General features: G+C 28.1%; 1 protein-coding gene across 3 annotated transcripts in view; it reads right to left on the reverse strand.

Annotated features, from left to right (window-relative positions):
• Positions 1-19639, reverse strand: part of LOC142322373 (vacuolar protein sorting-associated protein 11 homolog) — a 68723-nt gene that overhangs the window by 20155 nt on the left and 28929 nt on the right. For 2 of the 3 annotated variants that reach the window (XM_075361380.1, XM_075361379.1), the window contains exons 4-5: positions 13112-13335; positions 6014-6109 (exon numbers count right to left, since the gene is read on the reverse strand). In XM_075361380.1, the coding sequence (XP_075217495.1) occupies positions 6014-6109; positions 13112-13335 (320 nt within the window). Of the gene's footprint in view, positions 1-6013; positions 6110-11876; positions 11951-13111; positions 13336-19639 lie in introns of all 3 variants that reach the window. The other variant, XM_075361381.1, reaches the window with a different exon arrangement.

Genomic DNA, 19639 nt, shown 5'->3' on the forward strand with positions numbered 1-19639 from the left:
ACTATTTTTGATTTTGAGATATTTGGTATATGATAACTACCCACCTTGCAGTGGCCAAAAAATATTTTTTTTATATATAAAAAATTTTTTTCTTCAGCAATAGATTATTTTCTTACTCACAAACACGTAAATACAACCATTTTCATCACTTTTTCCATGAGCTGTATAGCATTCTTACTTTACATTATACAGAGGGTCAAAAAGGGCTTTTTGGAAAGAGTAAAGATAAAACTTCATCTTAGTGTACTCAAAATTCATTTTCTTTAAAGTTATGTTAAAAAATTGTTTTTTCAAATTTTGGTCCAAAATAAATAATGAAGGGCTGATTTTTTCAGGTAACAGGCCTGATTTTTACCTTTTAACTCTCAGGTACTAGTAATACGTATAAAAAAAAAAATTGGACTGTTACTGAGTGTCCATTAAAAAAAATGCCCACCAAATAAGATTTTGAAAATGTCTCATTTCTGGGGCCCAAAAACCACATGTGGGACAGATGGCAAAAATCTGAAATGTTTACAGCAGTAAGTACTTTTTATGTACTTTAAAATCACTTAAAATTTATTTTATTACTCAATGGGGTTTACGAGTAATACTACAGTGTTCTTCTTCTGCTTCCAAAAGCAAGTTATAAATTAAGTAAAAACACTGTTGCTACACATTAAACAATATTTTTATGACGACTCCTCAGCCCAGTATAAAAACAAAAACAATTTCATAAATTTTTGTAACAAAGATGATATTGAAATCGCCACTGAATGACATTTTTTTTCCTCATACCATGGAAAAGGACCGTGTGATGGTATTGGTGGAACTGTAAAAAGGACTGTGACTACAGCAAGCCTTTAAATAACAGTCAATAATCAAATTTTTATACCTTCTGAAATCTACAATTATTGCAAAGACAATATTAAAAGTATAATGTTTATTTTCTTCTCTAATAAAGATGTTCAAGAGACTGAAGAATACTTCAGTTCTTGTAAACAGGTAATTGAAAGAGCCCCAGAAAGAAGAATCTTTCAAGTTATGTTCCAAGTCAGAAATGTATTCTGAAAGTCTGGATGACCTCTAAATCAGAAACGTTTACGTTAGTATTGGTACACAAGGACATTAGTGTTTCTGTTTGTTTTGTAGGCTTACCAAAGCCAAAATATAAAAATTATGTCTGCTGTGTATACTATGGCAAGTGGTGGTTACGCGAAGACATTCAAGTCAAAATACATGAAAATGAAGAGGAATACTGAATAATACACTTTTTCCATCCACAGGGTCCTGGTATTTCATTGAAGAAATCATTGAGGGATAATCAACCATGGGTTCAACTGAAAAATATTTTAACGCCTTCAGTGCTTTTCTATCAACTACTGGAAGAGAACACAATGTTACACTAATGATGAATGAGGACTTATCAGTTCTATTCAATAAAAAAAATGTCAGGAGCACTAAGTTATGTTAAAGTTTGTTATCAAAAAGTGCAAGATTTATTCATAACTTTCATTAGCAGGAGTAAAATAAGGGAAAAGTGAATTGAACAATTTGTTAACAATTTGAATTATCATTTTGTAATTATTATTAATCATTCTCTAATTGACTATTTATCAATTTATGATTGATAAATAATTTATTTTCTAATTTATTTATTAATTATCAATTTTTCCATACTAATGAGTTCAGTTGTAATTTTTATAATCTGAAAAAAATACATAATATCAGTATTTTTGGATACATTTTACGGTTAAAAGCATATCCATATTAAAATTTTATGTATATGAATGCTGCGATGTATTAATTTACTCTCAAAATTCTATAAATATATTTCTGACATAACTTCTAATGGTGCAAATCCCATAGTATGGTATTTTTGTGCATGTAATATCTGTTATTAAATTCAAAATAGTTTTGTTAATATTTTTATGGTATGGTCTATAGGTATGCTTACAATACATGTTATTTATGTCAGAACTAACCATTCTGGTGTTTTTATTTACATTTAAGCTATTTATTTACTAATTCATAACCATTTTTTATATTACAAGTATTAGGTAGATTCATTTTATTCCTAAATATGCTATGTATTAGTTTGGATATAATATAACAGGGGGCACATTTAAAACTGATTAAAGTCGCAATGGGATGTTTAATTTAAGAATTTTTGGTAGTTCAGTTAACTTAAGGGCATTCGGTTCAAAAGGATATAGTCTAGAATGGGATTTTATTCCAGATAACTATTATACCAATAATGTTATTGTAGATTCTGAAATAAATTCTATCAGAATGAATCCTACAGATAATGAACAATTACAAAAAGTTACCAGCTACAATATCCAAAAAATTAAAAATACTAAATTTACTAATAAACCATTTATCAGTAAACAAATTAAGAATAAAACTAAATATAAACAATCTTTTAGTAGTAAAATCAGAGAAAACAAATACACCATTATCATTACAGTTAAAAAATATAATAACTTAGCGAAACAATACATTGGTGATAATAAATTTAAGGAATTTAAGGACACAGCTAACAAATTTCTAAAACAAAGAATTTAATAAAAAAATTCAGATCAATTTTTAATCATACTATATATATATATATATATATATATATATATAGATTTTTGCTACATTAGTGTATGTATATACACTAAAATAAAAAAATTAAAAATTGAGTATATACGGGTATTTTAAAGTGCAACAGATATGATAAAAAAATATGTAAATACGAAAATATTCAGAAAGTAAAGCATTTAATTCATTCATTTAAATTACAATATTAATATTACATTAATAATTAATTACCATAAGTAATTTAGTTCAGAATCAGTAGGCCAGTAAAACAAACCCACCGGGTTGGTCTAGTGGTTAACGCATCTTCCCAAATCAGCTGATTTGGAAGTCGAGAGTTACAGCGTTCAAGTCCTAGTAAAGCCAGATATTTTTACATGGATTTGAATACTAGATTGTGGATACCGGTGTTCTTTGGTGGTTGGGTTTCAATTAACCACACATCTCAGGAATGGTCGAACTGAGAATGTAGAAGACTACACTTCATTTACACTCATACATATCATCCTCATTCATCCTCTGAAGAATTATCTAAACGGTAGTTACCGGAGGCTAAGCAGGAAAAAGGAAGGCCAGTAAAACGAAAAGAAAGCATCACGTTGAAAAGGATCATTTCAATACACTTTTTAATATGGGATTTTATTTTGATTATCACTGTCATTGTCAATGTCTGTAGAAGACTTACCAGTAGTCTCTGCGTCGCTCTGCCAAAGGTGATCGTCTTCACTACCATCAAGTTCATTAGATATTTCGCATTTTTTTAAACTTTTCCTTACTCATTCCGTGGAAATACCTTCCCAAGCATCTTTTATCCAAACACAAATCTGGTTAAAATCTGGGCGTTTGATTCTTCCTGTAGGCGTGAAAAAGAAATTTTCATCAGCCATCCATTTACTGTAGAGTTGTTTTAATGCAGATTTGAATGGTTTATTAATGCAGACATCTAGTGGTTGCAATAGAGATGTCAATCCGCCTGGAAATATTACTTGGTCTGTCATACCCTTTTTTAAAATGTCTTTCACTTTATCAGTCATATGCCCCCGATAACTATCCATTACTAGCATACTGGTATTTTTTTTATTAAGTAAACCTCCTGATCACTTTGCCATACACACCTGATCCAATCAAAAATTAAGGTTTCGTCCATCCAACCTGATTCCTGTGCTCTGATAATAACTCCATTTATCTGTACGGTAGGAAGAGTTTTTCTTCTAAAAACAATGTACGAAGGTAATTTTGATCCATCAGAAGTAATGCAAAGCATAACACTACACCTTTGTTTTTCATTACCACCAGTGCAAATCGTAACGCTTTTTTCACCTTTTTTGTCAAATGGCATTTCAAAATAAACGGGGGTTTGATCAGCGTTTACTATTTGAAAAGGCAAATAGCCTTTATCTTTTCTAAGATTTATTATGTATTTGTGAAAATGTAATATTTTTTGTTCATAAGCATCTGGAAGTCGTTGAGAAATGGTCGTTTCATCTTATCAACAAATTATTTAGTGCAAAAAATCATGTTATCCATCCATGGCTTGCTTTAAAATCAACTTTATTCAATGATTTAGTGATTTCATGAGTATATGATTGACATATTTCTGTCATGACAGCATAACCGCATTTCCTTTTTTCCATAACAGTCATACAATTTTTTCTCTGTCTGTGTATTTTGGTTTTAAGCCACGAAAAGCCCTTTTATTACCAGTGTCTTTCTCCAGAAGTTGTTTCTTCTTCCAGAAGTTTTTCTGTGCCAGTCTCAAATGCAGCTTTCATCTATATCAAATTTTCTTCCTGCCAATTTTTTCAGCCTCTTGTATAACGCGCAGTTTTTCATTTACTGTAAACGATTGTAGACGCTGTCCTTTTGTACTCATTTTTATGCCGTAATTAAAATAAATCACTGTATTAAACTTTACAAGATAAACTAAATAGATAAAATGCACATAACCGTCCACATACACAAACAGTACAATGCCTATGGCGAATAGACAAGACAACGATGAGTAACTGATACTGTATCTGTAGTGTTATTAGAACTGGATGCAGCCTATACAGAATGAATCAGTTTTATAAAAATACTGTAACTTCGTTCCTATCGATAATATGAACAGGATGTTAATAATTAAGGATGTATTCTGTATAAGCGGCATCCGGTATTGATAAACGAAAGCCTAATGTAACTATATTTATGTGATTGAATTTAGGTACTTCTAAGAAAACGTTTACATAAATTATCCTGGGCAAAGGCTATGTTTCAAGTAAACCCCGCACCCTTATTTTTTCTCTCAAATTCTAAGAAAAAAGTGTGTTCGAATAAATATGGTATATTGTGGTTTTAAAAAATAAAAATATCTGTAACTAAATATTTTTTTTTATGTGTACTTATTAAAATTGGTCTTCTGATGATAGAGTTAAAGCTCTGAAAGTGCTACAGACAGATAGGTGAATGTTCTTACATTTTATTGAACTGCATCTGGTGGATTTAAATATTTATTTGTTAATAATTATCTGGTGTAGTGGTTTTATAATGTTTGAAAAAATAATATTTATGTGAATGAATAATAAATATAAATAAATAAATGTAATAATAAATATATAATAATGTATTTATATATATATATATATATATATATATATATATATATATTCAGAGATTAAAGTCAGTTGTTGCTTATAAAGAAATTATTTTTAATTGAAAATGAGAATATATTGTACAATTAATTGTTTAGTTTTAAGAACAAAGTTAGCTAAAATAATAGCTTTTTTATCTTTTAAAATATCTGAAAAAAATTAATATTACATTATCTAGTAATATTACATTATTACATATCTAGTTTTATAAAAAAAATCTTTTAATGATCATGTTTAAGAATATTAATTTTATGAAGTTGCTTCTTACATTTCACAAAAATGAATTTATAACCAAGTAGGATTTATAAGTCCAAATCTTAATGAAATTCCATCTAAAATCTGATATTGATAAAAAATTATTTTGCAACAACAGGGTTTTTGTATGGGAAGAAATTAGATTACGTTACAAGTCCCACCCATTACGTATGGAAAACAAATATATGATGGTACTTCACAAGGAAGGAACATATTAATTAAAATGCTCATATACAAAATATAATCTTGGTCTGATGGCATACCACATTTTACTTTGGTTAGCCACTTGGCAAAAGAATTGTAATGAAATTATTTTATGCAAATATAAACTACAGTCATGGTCCAATCATTAAAGAACACTGTTCATATCAATACAATATCATACTTATATAACATCAAAAATTAATGTTATCTGCAGCTGAACAGATGTTTTATATTCATCCTTTGTTTGTTATATACCCTCTATTTATATAATATGCTCAAATAAGGAATATAACACTAGAATACAAAGCCAAATATGTCATTTTTTAATACCAACAGAATTCATTTAAATAATAATCACTTACTGTTGATGAAAGGAATGCTGACATAAGAAATGAACTGATGGAAGTTCAAGCTGATTGTTGCAAGCTTTGCATCGAGATCCTTGAAATGTGACTGGTCTGTTAAAATAAACAGAAATAAATTACATTTAAGTGAAACTATAATGTAACATTTTACTAAATAACTGGAAAACTTATTAATTTTACTTAATTATATAAAAACTTATATCTAATTTTTCAGTATAACAGATATAAAAGATCATTTTCATACTTAGTGTAAAATTAACTCTAGAACTAGTAAATATTGTAATTCAATGTTTTATCCGACCCTTTCATAAATATTAAGCCTCATAAGCACCCTAACTACAACTCATTAAATAGCTGTTGATTTGTAATCAATCGTCTTGCATCATATGCACATATATTGATTCTAACATTTCAAACTTCATTTTGATAATAAAGTAACAGTAACACATTCAAAATAAATTTCGCCTCCAAGTTTCGTTAAACAATATTTTGCATTTTCGCTAACTTCTTTAGAATGCTTCTATATGCATACATACTATTTTCAAAAACACAGACAAACCACTGCAAAGATCTGATTTCATCAGACCCTGATGAGGACTTGCCAAATGTTGGGTATCTTTAGCCTGGACACCCTATATATTATAATTATATATATAATTATGCAGTATATAATAATTATGATTATATTAATAATTATACATTATATATTATTAAATTATTCTATTTTGCAATATACAAATAAGTAGTAATTAACTTTACTGATCAAATTTTTCTGTTATATTTTTAAAAACAACACTACAATACGCTAAATATGATTAGCACTACACAAATAATACAAACAAGTTCTTCAGTTAAGAAAATATTATAACACTTTATCATTTTATAAACAAATTGTTAGGGATGTAGGATGTAGAGGGTATACTGAAATGAAACGACTAGCACTAGATAGGGAATCTTGGAGAGCTGCATCAAACCAGTCAAATGACTGAAGACAAAAAAAAAAAATCATTTTATACTTACTTTTATGGAATAATGAAGGTGTGACAACAAAGGTATCATAAATCAAACTGTTGCTGTTCAATGGAAATTCATTAATATTAATAATATGTTATAAAATTAGTTTTATATTTTTTTTAACTTCAAAATGAAGTTAAACTCTGTTCCAATTTCAAATTTGTAAGCAAAAATGTTTTTACCATTTGGTATACATTGATATAATAAGATTAAATTAAATAATAGATGATGATTTTCCTGCCGTGCACTGGATTTAAAACCAGTTCAGATGAAACAAATGTTATCAAGTAACGATTGTAGAAAGGAAAAGAATAACTACAAAACAATTCTGGACAGATTCTTCAAGCTACAACTGTTCAATTCAACATTGACTTCCTTACTAGCAAAACAATACTACTCATTATTAGTTAACAATTTTTTTAAAAGTTATAATAGTGATAAAATACAATAATTCAATTTCCACTTATAAATATAATTTTTAAAATCTTTAGTTCTTCCATTTATGAGAAAGTGTTTCATCGAGCAGCTAGTTAACTGCATAAACAGAATTACCATATCTCATTAAATAAAGTGATTTTTTTTTACGTTAAAATATATATTGGCACAATATGACACTTAAAATGAAAAATATCTAGTATTTAATTAGAAGTTAATAACTACTTAAAATTATTAAAATAGAATAATAATTATCTAAGGCTGAAGCCAATTTTTACCAAACTGAATTTACAGCCTGAATCACTAATATCTGAAGGATAATGCCTTCAGCAAATAAATGTATTTGTTATGCAACAATATCAGGTTATTACATTACATTTCAAGATTCATACATTTTTTCTAACAATAGATAAATCGACGAGGTTCATTTTGGACAAACATAAAGAAAACATAACAAAAGTTTTAAACTGAACACCACACCAAAGTAAAAATAAAAAATTAAATACATACGAGTTCTGTAAACTTTTTATAACATCTCTAATTCTGGCAGTTTCTTGTGTATATTTTTCAATAAGTGCTTGTTCATGATCAGCTGTCTTCAATTCACTTTGTAATACACTATTTAAATATGATCTTTTTTTTTTTTTTTTGTCTTCAGTCATTTGACTGGTTTGATGCAGCTCTCCAAGATTCCCTATCTAGTGCTAGTCGTTTCATTTCAGTATACCCTCTACATCCTACATCCCCAACAATTTGTTTTACATACTCCAAACGTGGCCTGCCTACACAATTTTTCCCTTCTACCTGTCCTTCCAATATTAAAGCGACTATTCCAGGATGCCTTAGTATGTGGCCTATAAGTCTGTCTCTTCTTTTAACTATATTCTTCCAAATGCTTCTTTCTTCATCTATTTGCCGCAATACCTCTTCATTTGTCACTTTATCCACCCATCTGATTTTTAACATTCTCCTATAGCACCACATTTCAAAAGCTTCTAATCTTTTCTTCTCAGATACTCCGATTGTCCAAGTTTCACTTCCATATAAAGCGACACTCCAAACATACACTTTCAAAAATCTTTTCCTGACATTTAAATTAATTTTTGATGTAAACAAATTATATTTCTTACTGAAGGCTCGTTTAGCTTGTGCTATTCGGCATTTTATATCGCTCCTGCTTCGTCCATCTTTAGTAATTTTACTTCCCAAATAACAAAATTCTTCTACCTCCATAATCTTTTCTCCTCCTATTTTCACATTCAGTGGTCCATCTTTGTTATTTCTACTACATTTCATTACTTTTGTTTTGTTCTTGTTTATTTTCATGCGATAGTTCTTGCGTAGGACTTCATCTATGCCGTTCATTGTTTCTTCTAAATCCTTTTTACTCTCGGCTAGAATTACTATATCATCAGCAAATCGTAGCATCTTTATCTTTTCACCTTGTACTGTTACTCCGAATCTAAATTGTTCTTTAACATCATTAACTGCTAGTTCCATGTAAAGATTAAAAAGTAACGGAGATAGGGAACATCCTTGTCGGACTCCCTTTCTTATTAGGGCTTCTTTCTTATGTTCTTCAATTGTTATTGTTGCTGTTTGGTTCCTGTACATGTTAGCAATTGTTCAATTGTTCAAATATGATCTAACATCACTAATTTTCACTGATTTCCAGCTGCATACAGCATCTACAACTTCAAGCGGTGATAGTAACCGTTCTTTTTCTAAAAATACCAAAAATAATCAAGCTTTAATGAAAAAAACAATATGAAATTCTGTTTTGTATTTAATTTAAAATAAGGATCTATAAAAATGGCAGAATGACCGATAGACTAACCTATTCGGTTAATGCTACAACCATGTTTTGAAAAGTATGAGATAATATAAAAAATGAAATTACAAAGTTAAAACTAATAGTTTTAAAACATATAACTTGAAGATACATTTGGGAGCTAATTTTACAATACTGATGACTGAAACAAATTTCATGTACATAAAAAACAATAATTTTATTTTTCTCTTATCTTGTTTGAATTTTCAGTAACACAAATGTGTCTGCACATTGAATTTAGCTATGTAATATAAAGCAGTGCATTATTTCATAATATAATACGATTCCAATTTCATAGCTCTCTTTCTAATGATTCACAGTTATTTTATTTTAATTCAGTCCATTGATCAAGGTTACTGTTAATGAAATTACTTTCTTCTGTCAGCTTTACATAGTTAGTTTTTGTATGTAACAAATTCATGAATTCATCAAGCTATGATTGCAGATGAATGCCTGCTGTAAACTTACATGGAAATTGATTTCAGAATTACTCCATCAATTCAATGTGCCATTCATTGAAAATGCTTACTTGGATAGTTTAAGGTAAATAGAATGTGTGTTAGAAAATGTATTTGAAGACAGTTCATTTTGAGAAAGAGTATGGGTTCAAGAGAGGCCATTCTGGCCATCAGGCTAGCTTTAGAAGACAGGCTTAAACAAATAAAGCTATCTGCATTATATTTATAGAGCTTGAGAAGGCATTTGATAATACAGAATTGAACAAAATGTTTAATATTTTTAAGAAAATTGGATTGAAATATAGGGAAATAAAACATATATAAACTAAGCAAAAATCAGGTAGCATGTTATAAGAATAGAAGATGAGGCTAAAAGCAAGTCCTGGTTCAAAAAGGAGCGAGTGAACAAGCACTTCTGGTAGAATGACCGATAAAGTAAACTGTTTGGTTAACATTGTAAGCATGTTTTGAAAAATATTCATGCCAAAGAAATGGACAAAATTTGTAAAGTTCTGGGGGACTAAACAACTCTAGAGAAGACACAATTCACGGACACAATTAGAAGACACAATTCAAGACACAATTAGAAGACACAATTCAGGAATTAAAGATGAAAATTGAGGAGGAAAAAGTTATGTTAAAATTCACAATTTTTTTTTGGCAAAAACCAAGGTGAGTTACAAGCCTGAATGGCATGGATTTATTACTGCTAGGGGAGAAATTCAGGCTAAGGATAAATAAGAGTAAAATAAAAATAATGAAATATGACAGAAAGGAGGATAATAAATTAAACATTAAAACAGAATATAATATACAAACTCATAGAATCTTACTACTTATGAAGCAAAATTAAAAAGAAGTCCAAAATGAAGTAGAAATCAAAAGCAGACTGGGACAAGAAAAGACAGCATTTATGAAAAAAAGAAGCCTGCGAGTCAAATATATATCTATGAATTAGAAAGAGATTCTTGAAATTATTATTGTAGAAAGTAGTAGCACTTATAATTGTGAATATGGACATAGGAAAAGCAGAAAGGAAAAGAATATTAAGATATCTAAGTTTAGTTTGGTGACAGTGACAAATAGCGGTGATAGAAAACAAGATTGGGAAATATAAAACAGATAGTTGATCATGTAAAATTAGAAAATATGTTGAGGTTACAAAATTAGAATAGAATTGAGAATTTCATCAAATCAACTGACTGGTGACTTAAAAAAAAAACAAACAATTTCTGTATTTTTTTCTTCAGATTTTTTATGGAATCATGCTAATGAAATGGATAAAATTTTCAAGTTTTTAACTCTGGAGAATACATGAATAAAGTTTTATTCAACCAGAAGTAAACTCCAATGTAAATACATGCAAATATAATAAAAACAGTTTGTGATGAAGTGTTTATAACATTCATTGATGAAAAAGTACGTGTTAATTTTTTGTGTGGTTTTAGAGCGGCGATGCATTAAGATTTGGGGAGGCCTTTTACATCATCAAATATAAAAATTTCTGATTATGCAGTCTTATTTTGTAGACTTGAAAATTTCAGCTAATATGATTATTGATAAACTTAATCAGTTAAATGTGCTGGGTACTATGAGTAGCTAGTTATTATACAAAAGATGTCAGTAAAGTGAGTGCCAAATATTTAATGTAAACAAGAAATGAAAATGAATCAGCAAAATCACACTTTTTTTTATAATAAGGAAAGTGTCTGATCTAAAGTTCAAAAATTTCAAAAACCATTTATTTTTTTATGGTTACTGGTAAAAGGAGCTTTTTAGGAAAAATATTCATAGCAAAAGAAGCTGTGGAAAGACATTCTCTTTTTACAGAAAAATGCATTTGCCACATAAGGTTGACAAAAGTGTATGTTTTGAAAAATCTGCAGTTGACCATTGACATTCACCACACTAGTGTATATCATTATGACAATTTCAGTGACTACTAATTAAAATTATGCTGGCTTATTAATATTGTGGTTATTGAGCCACATATAGAAGTATTAATAACAGTTAATAATAGTATCTATAACACCAAGTATTTCATTAAGAAGATATGGAGGTACATTTGGATTTCTAGCACCGGCCCAAAGTGCTTGAATCCAAAGACTAGAATCTTGATTACCAAATCTGCGGCAACAAGTAATCACATTCTGGTAATCTTTTTGACATAAATGGTATTGTAATATTTGCTGGTACCTGAAACCAAGAAAAATAAGTACATTATTAGTTAGGGACATTTTAAACACTTTACAAAACTAATCACAGTCATGAAAAAATATATTCTTAATTATTCTGTAAAGTAGTTAATAAATCTACTATAAGATTGTATCCATAATATTCTGAACTGGGGGGGGGGGGGCCATGAATTTTAACCACGTTTAGTATATGATGCAGTACTAGGTAGGTACTAGCATCTGATATACTAGTATGTGTAGTGATCAGTGTGCCACAATTGCATGGAGGTAAATGTAAAAATGAGAGCATTGTAACTCATTTGTTATCATTGTACATGTATTGTCAGGGATTTTCAAGATGGATGTAAAAGATGAATAATACATTTGCACAAAATTTTATTCAATCTCAGAAATGTTTAACTCAGTTCAGGCAGTTAATAATTATTTTGAAGCTATCTTATAGATTAGTTCACACAGTTAAGAAACACATACATCTGAAGTGTGATCAAATTCTTCATGTACAGTAAAACATCAGCAGTTTGCAGGTATCAATGTCAGGCTATTTATGAATGTCATTATCACCAATTCCACTTTCAATTCAATGTACAAAGTATATACTGATGCAAATCCCATAATAATATACACTTCTTGAAATGTATTGCTTTTCTGAAAATGGTTTTGCATTACTACCCTCCAAAATATTTTATGTACCACCTCATATGCTTATTGTAGACAATTTATATATTCCTTGAGAATTAATTATATAATAATTGTGTAGGTTTAATAAAAAAATGTATAGAGTATAAAGCTAATTTTTTGTTAACTTCGCTACAAACAATATATATTAAAACTGTTTTGGTTGACTTTAAAATTAAAAAGTAACACACCACTACACCTAAACTAAGAAGTCTGATATTATAGACTTTTTAAGCAGTTCTAACACAATTTTTAACTTGAAAATAAAGAACTACAAAAATTAAAAGTTTTCAGTAGTAGATGACATATTTACGTTATTCAACTCATCTCAAGAAAATAACTGCACTTTACAATTCATAAAGTTAATTGTTTAAAATATTTTCTTATTTTTCAAATAAACTAAAAAAATATTTTTCTTTAATTCTAAAACAGGTATTTTTTACATAAAATTCTAGGACAATAATATAATTTTTAAGGAAATACTTACATTTTATTCTCCTCATAAAGATATAGGAGCCCTGCTCGGAAATTGACAGCTTGACACAAAATAAGAGCATGATGTTTATCACAATTGGAATCAGGTGATTCAAGTAACCTCATAATTTTCTGTTCATATTGTAATCGATTCATTGTATCGCTTAATTTATACCAGATCTGTAGGTAATGTTCAATCAGTGTATTGTAGATAAGTGTACCCCATTTGTTAGAATTCTAAAACACAAATTATATAACAAAAATATGCCAAATAAATTTTCTAAAAAGTCATATAATGTAAGAATCTGTATATATAAATTATTTAGAATTTTTAAAAAATCTTGTGCAATTCTGAACAAAACACCAACTTTTTGTTATTTTATTCTATTTTCAAGTTCCAACTTGCAGCATCATAACGAACTATGATTATAACTAGCCTCGCTCAAATTTTTTTACCCTTACGTATAACTCAAGAACAACTCAATTAATCTATCATCCTTTCAAATGCGCAAATTTAGATACACTACTATAGCATATCTAAATTTCAATGAAATTAAAATTACTATAAAAATTAAAATTAGAATTAAATTAAAATTAAAAGTAAAATTTTTTTACTATAAAAATTAATATTTAGTCTAGTAGTTTTGGAGAGTTTTGAGCCCAAAAGTTTATACATAGACCTGTAAATGAATATTAGTAGACCCCAATTTAAGTGAATGATATTTTCATTCCCCTCCCTACGACTACCACTATGCATTTCTATATAGGTTTTGGTTATGTGACTTCATGAATGTTCTCTAATACTAATGAAATCATTCAATGAATTATTCTGCAATTTTTAGTTGTTTTATATATATTTGAAGAACTTTTTACATTATGTCTCAGTAAAGTATTCTAAAGTATTTTTATTCTTAATGCATCATACTAAATTGTTTGAGCTCTCTTTTTCTCACACATAATCCCTCTCAAAAATTCTCAATCTATTGGGTTTTAGCTTTCATATATTTACTTTGAAAAACAATTGATTAGGAAACAGCCAATTCTCCCGATGAAATTTTATAATAATTGTACTAAAAAAAAAACGTTAAATATACTTTTGTCCCTGCCGTTGCAGGAGGAGGAAGGTTTTGTGTAGCAGATCTGTTTATATTTTGATTTATAAATTTACTCCAGAATGGCTGTATCAGTTTTCATTATCATGAAACTCATGCCAATTAAGTACATTGGGCTTATAAAATTATTTGAAGAAAATAAAATTGTAGAAGGTAAACCGGTTTCTCCAAACCAAAACATCAAACATTTTTGAAAATCATCTAATGGAATATCAAATAATAATAATACAGGAAAAATAGACTTCAGATTTGTGTGTTGTTGGGTTTCATTATAATGATATGCTTGAAAAATAGTCATGAAAGTTCAAAAAAAATTATATTTTACAAAAATAATCATGAAAATATAACAAACATTAAATTAGTAAAAAAATTATTATGAATTGGCTATCTGAAAATAAAATTTTTTTTGTAGGAATTATTGGTAATCAGTAACCGCAGTTGAATTTAAAAAATATATTACTTGAATATTATTTTTCCTACATTTAAAAAACTGCGAATCATCTAATGTTAATATAAAATAAAAAATGATATGATATTACAAGACTTTACTAAACATATTTCAACTGATTTTCCATTCCATAGCACACTGTTTCACAACAAATAGGTACATTAAACTGTTTCTTTACATTATCTCTTCCATTGTTTCATTGTGACTGTGACACATATAAAATACCTAATGTATCAAAAATATCAGTCGAGTTACTTACTTGGAGAGTAATTATGTTTATTACACACTAGTGCCCAAGTGGTAAAACAGAGGGTAGGTGTGCTTGTCGGGTTAAATATCAGTTATATTTTGGTGGGTTTTTAATACTGTTTGGAAACCACTGTAATCCTCACTTTCCTAGTAAGCCTTGTACAATAGGGTCTTGTTGTTCTTGAGAATGACTGCATCGTTTTGGAGAGTGGCTTGTAACCCATGTCAAATTACCTACACCTATTATGGTTATAACACTTAAAAGTTGTATAACAGTTAACAATTCCAATTCTGAGCTTGGATTTGGCACTTTTCATCGGTCAACATTTACTCCATTTTTTCTCCTTGTGCAAAAAGCTTATATATATGAACTGCCTAATAAGTAGGAGAAAAAAATCTATTGATCATTTTAGTAAATGTTTGAATTTTTGCTAGATTGAATTAAAAAAGATTGGTTTTTAAAGATTTTATTTATATGTTAATCCATTATGGATTATTTTTTTATTATGTTTGCTTATTCTTTTCAAATTAAGTTTAGGTTCTCTTCCACCATTTATTATATACATACATACACATTAACATACATTTTATTAAAGGTACATTTTAGTGTACTGCAATTAATTATTAACACAAAATCATTAACAACAAAATAGCGAGCTTGAAAGTTTTACCAGTTTATATAAAGAGCTTTTCATTCATATAGATTAACAAAAATCATGTATATACACATCGCATAAGAAGCGTAATATAGATTGACCAACTTAAATGAGAATTTGTGGGGTCCATGTTTTCATCATCAGTTATAAAATACTATATTAGGTAATTCATTACAATTGTTACTCATAAAAACACATTGATAAAAATCTAGAATATATTTTAAAAGAATCTTGTCATTAGAAAAATCACAAAAGTGATTTAGATATATTTTTATTTATTAACCTAAAATGAGTGTGAAATGTAATTTAACATGTAGATTTTGATTGAAATTAGACGGCTTGTGAACAAATTTAAATGAATGCATGTTTATTTTATTATAAAAAAACCTTGAAAAAATACTAGTTCAAGAAATTTTACCCAGTGCAATGTTAATATATTTTCATATCTATAGCATTAACTAAAATTACCATGCAGAGTATAGATATTTAACACTGTTTCCTTAGGAGTGGTAAAAATTGATGTATTATCAATAAGCCAAGAATGAATAAACCAGCATGAATACTCACAGCCTACGTGTAATGTTAACTTGAGTTGTCATAATAGTCATTCTGCTATGTTGATCATCTTTGTCAACCCACCGGCTTTTATTGTTCACTTTTTCTACCTGGTTAACTACTTTTAAAACTGGTACCAGTCACTTTGTCACTTCAGTTTCATAGTGAAAAGTTTGTTCTACCTGCTGCAGAATTATTCTAGAATTATATTCTCTCTCTAGGAATTGCATAAGGGCCTAGATGCTTTTAAATACCATGTTTTTGTTATATAACATTTTGGTTTATTTTCAAAGTCTGATATCCTGATGTAAACAGATCTATTTATTTTTTTCATTTCAAACATATATCAAATGGTACATAATGAAAATTGATTATGATATAGAAACCTGATTATCATAAAATTATAAAATAACTGTTTAGAAAAGTAATATTAATTGTTTTTAATCTAAGGGAATTGCATAAAATTACATATGGACAATTTCATTAAAATATAAAAAAAAATCATCTCTTTATTCCACTTAAATTATTGTTCTATTTACAGCATTTTTCATTAAGTTACTGTATACATTAGTATTATCCCTTCAAATATGTTGAATTGTAAAATAACTAAAAAAATACAATTTTTTTATTTATCACCTCCCAAGCCCTGATAAGTAGTAGTAGTAGTAGTAGTAGTAGAATACTAAAACACTTCTAATTTTGAACTATATTTGAATTTAAATTAATTAGCTGATTTTATTTTTAGGTAGATTTCATAAGAAAGCTATCCTCCAGACCCCAAAACTAGTGTCAGCTCAAAAGTTTATATGTACAAGTTTATATATATTTCACTTTCTTGTGGACTCTATAACTGCCGTAATTTTGTGCCGGTAACTTTCCAATTGTGCCTTAAAAATAACTCATCCCAAAATCTCGGATGTGTTTGGTAATGGCCAAAATCGGACCATCGGGGTGGAAATGGAGGGGCTTTTACAAAAAAATAACTTATAACTTTCTTATTAAGTAAAATATTGACTTCATTTAAAGTTCCTACTATTCTTTGGATAAGGCCCTAAAACTTATCTAAGTAAATTTTTTTTTATATCACCAACCATTGGCCCAAGGGGTTTCAAAGACAAAAAAGAATCATACCTCGCTTAATAGGCACAGTATCAAATCGGTTTAAATTGATTTTGGGATGAGTTATTTTTAAGGAACATTACCTAAAACTTTTGTCTGTAACAATTTGTAAAATGACCAACCCTTACGACAAGGGATAACCAAAATGTTGCTGGAATTATAAGAAGATGATGCTTGTCGTATGCTAAACATGCGAAACTTTTTTTCACATGCAACCATTGACATATTGAGTAAATTTTGAAGTTTTTCTTAACTTTAGGTGGAAATCTTTTTTATCTCCTACTTAGCACCGGTGAAATCTACCTCCACCTTCTGGCATGCTAAAAGGGATCTTTTTAATTGAAATTTTTTATTAGAGTTTAGAATTTCTTTATCTTTGTTTCGACATGCAAACAATAAAACTAAGAAGAAAAACTGAAAACCTGTTTTTATAATAATCTAAAAACTATAACATTTATTCATTGTTTGTGTATTTATTTTTCTTTTAAATATAAATTCACGTGTGAAAAATGTTATTGCAGGTAAATGGTGTGTAAAAAATTGGAATCTTGTTTTTTAGTAAAATAAAAAGCATGAAACTTTAATCTGTGAGTAGTAAGGGGTGAGTAGAGCATAACATTGTTAATAAAGCACAGGATTTGTTTTATAAAATAATTATATAAAACTTTTAAAATTATATATAATTCTTGGATGACATAAATTTTGCACTTTTTTATATACTATTTTAATTATTATATTTGACAACTCTAAAAAATATTTTTATTAGATGATTTTATAATAAAATCACTGCTGTTATGAATTTACTGAAGCAACTCTGTTATCAGATATGCTTCAGCCAAACCTATTCAATTCTAGCCACATATTTTTATTTTATATGGATACTTACTGCGTCACTTTTCAGCAGTTTTAACACTGTAAATAATCTAAATCTTTAAATTATACAAAATTTAATTTATATGAGGATCCTATAACTTCAGACCTTATTATGCATTCTCTTAATAAGCATCATCTATATTTGTTTTCCAGACAGACCTGTAATTTTTTAATCTGATAAAAAAAAAGATCCTACTAAGTACCATTGTCATCTCACAACAATTTAGTATACACACCAGTCATGAATGATGATGGTATTACATGCATATTTATTAAGGGATTAATACGAAAATATATGCTGTGAAATAAAAGAAACGTACAGTGATGATTGTAACTTTATTATTTTTTGTATCAAATAATCATGTTATTAGAAAAACCTTTATTTATTTTTTTATATTTAATTATTTAAAAAAAAAAATTACTGGGAATTCTTTCTTTAAAATGATACTTTACTTTTTAAAAAACTGACAATGAGAAATGCTTTGAAATTTTTTGTGCGTGTGTGTACAGCAGAAAAAAATGGAATTTCTTTGTGGCAAAATATTCTAAATCTTACTGATTATAAAAGATGTATAAAATTGCTTTAAAGTAAACTGTATGGGAATGAAATTGTTATAGTGAATTTCTATATAGACTGAATTTAGAAAATGAGGTGTGTTAGGTTGAAGGAATTAAAAGAAAAATAAATAAAATATTTCTTAAAGATGGAAGAGTTCTCGGTGGTAAAAAATAGACTTATGAGTTAAACTATAAATCTATTGTAGTTACTATTGAAATGTCATTAAAAGAATATGTATATAGTCTTTAAGCTATGAGAAAAACAATATGGGCATTTTTTCACAGATTGTTCATCGATGACAATCCACCAAAAGGCCTGTACCCCAGAAGTAACAAACTCAGGGTATAAATATTTTAAAGAATCATGAAAATTACACCGATACAAATTCATACCTCAAGGTGTAATGAATATTATCAAATCTTAAACAATATTTGATAGAAATGATGAAAACTTCTGAAAAAATTCCTCAGCATTCGTAACCAAAATCTCAATGAGAGTTTTCAACAGAGTTTTTTGGCAATGGCTCCAAAGACCATATTTATAGGTTTAAAAACTACAGTTACGAGCCATATGATAAGTTTCAATTTCGATGATATAGGGAAAATCCTGGAGTATTATAGTAAGTATTACAAAATTATGGGATTAGCTTTTAACTATAGCGCAAGGGCTAATAATAAATGATATTAATCATGCCACTATAGCTGAACATAACTTCAAAAGATTCAAAAAGAGATCAGAAAAGACATATTAAGTAAAAGAAATATAAAGGAGGAAGAAAAAAAGGGAAACTTGAATATGTTGAAGAAAACTTTTAAAATGTGAGTTTAATAATTTCTTTAATAAAAAATAATATTTTTTACTTAAATAAAAAAAAATTGCATTACTTAATAGAAAATTGCATTTTCTATTAACTAATTTTTTTTTTAAATGCAGGTAGACTCTTCTTAAAATTATTAAATATATTCGAATA

This window comes from Lycorma delicatula, chromosome 3 (genome assembly GCF_047948215.1).
Source record: "Lycorma delicatula isolate Av1 chromosome 3, ASM4794821v1, whole genome shotgun sequence".
NCBI classification, from domain to species: Eukaryota; Metazoa; Arthropoda; class Insecta; order Hemiptera; family Fulgoridae; genus Lycorma; species Lycorma delicatula.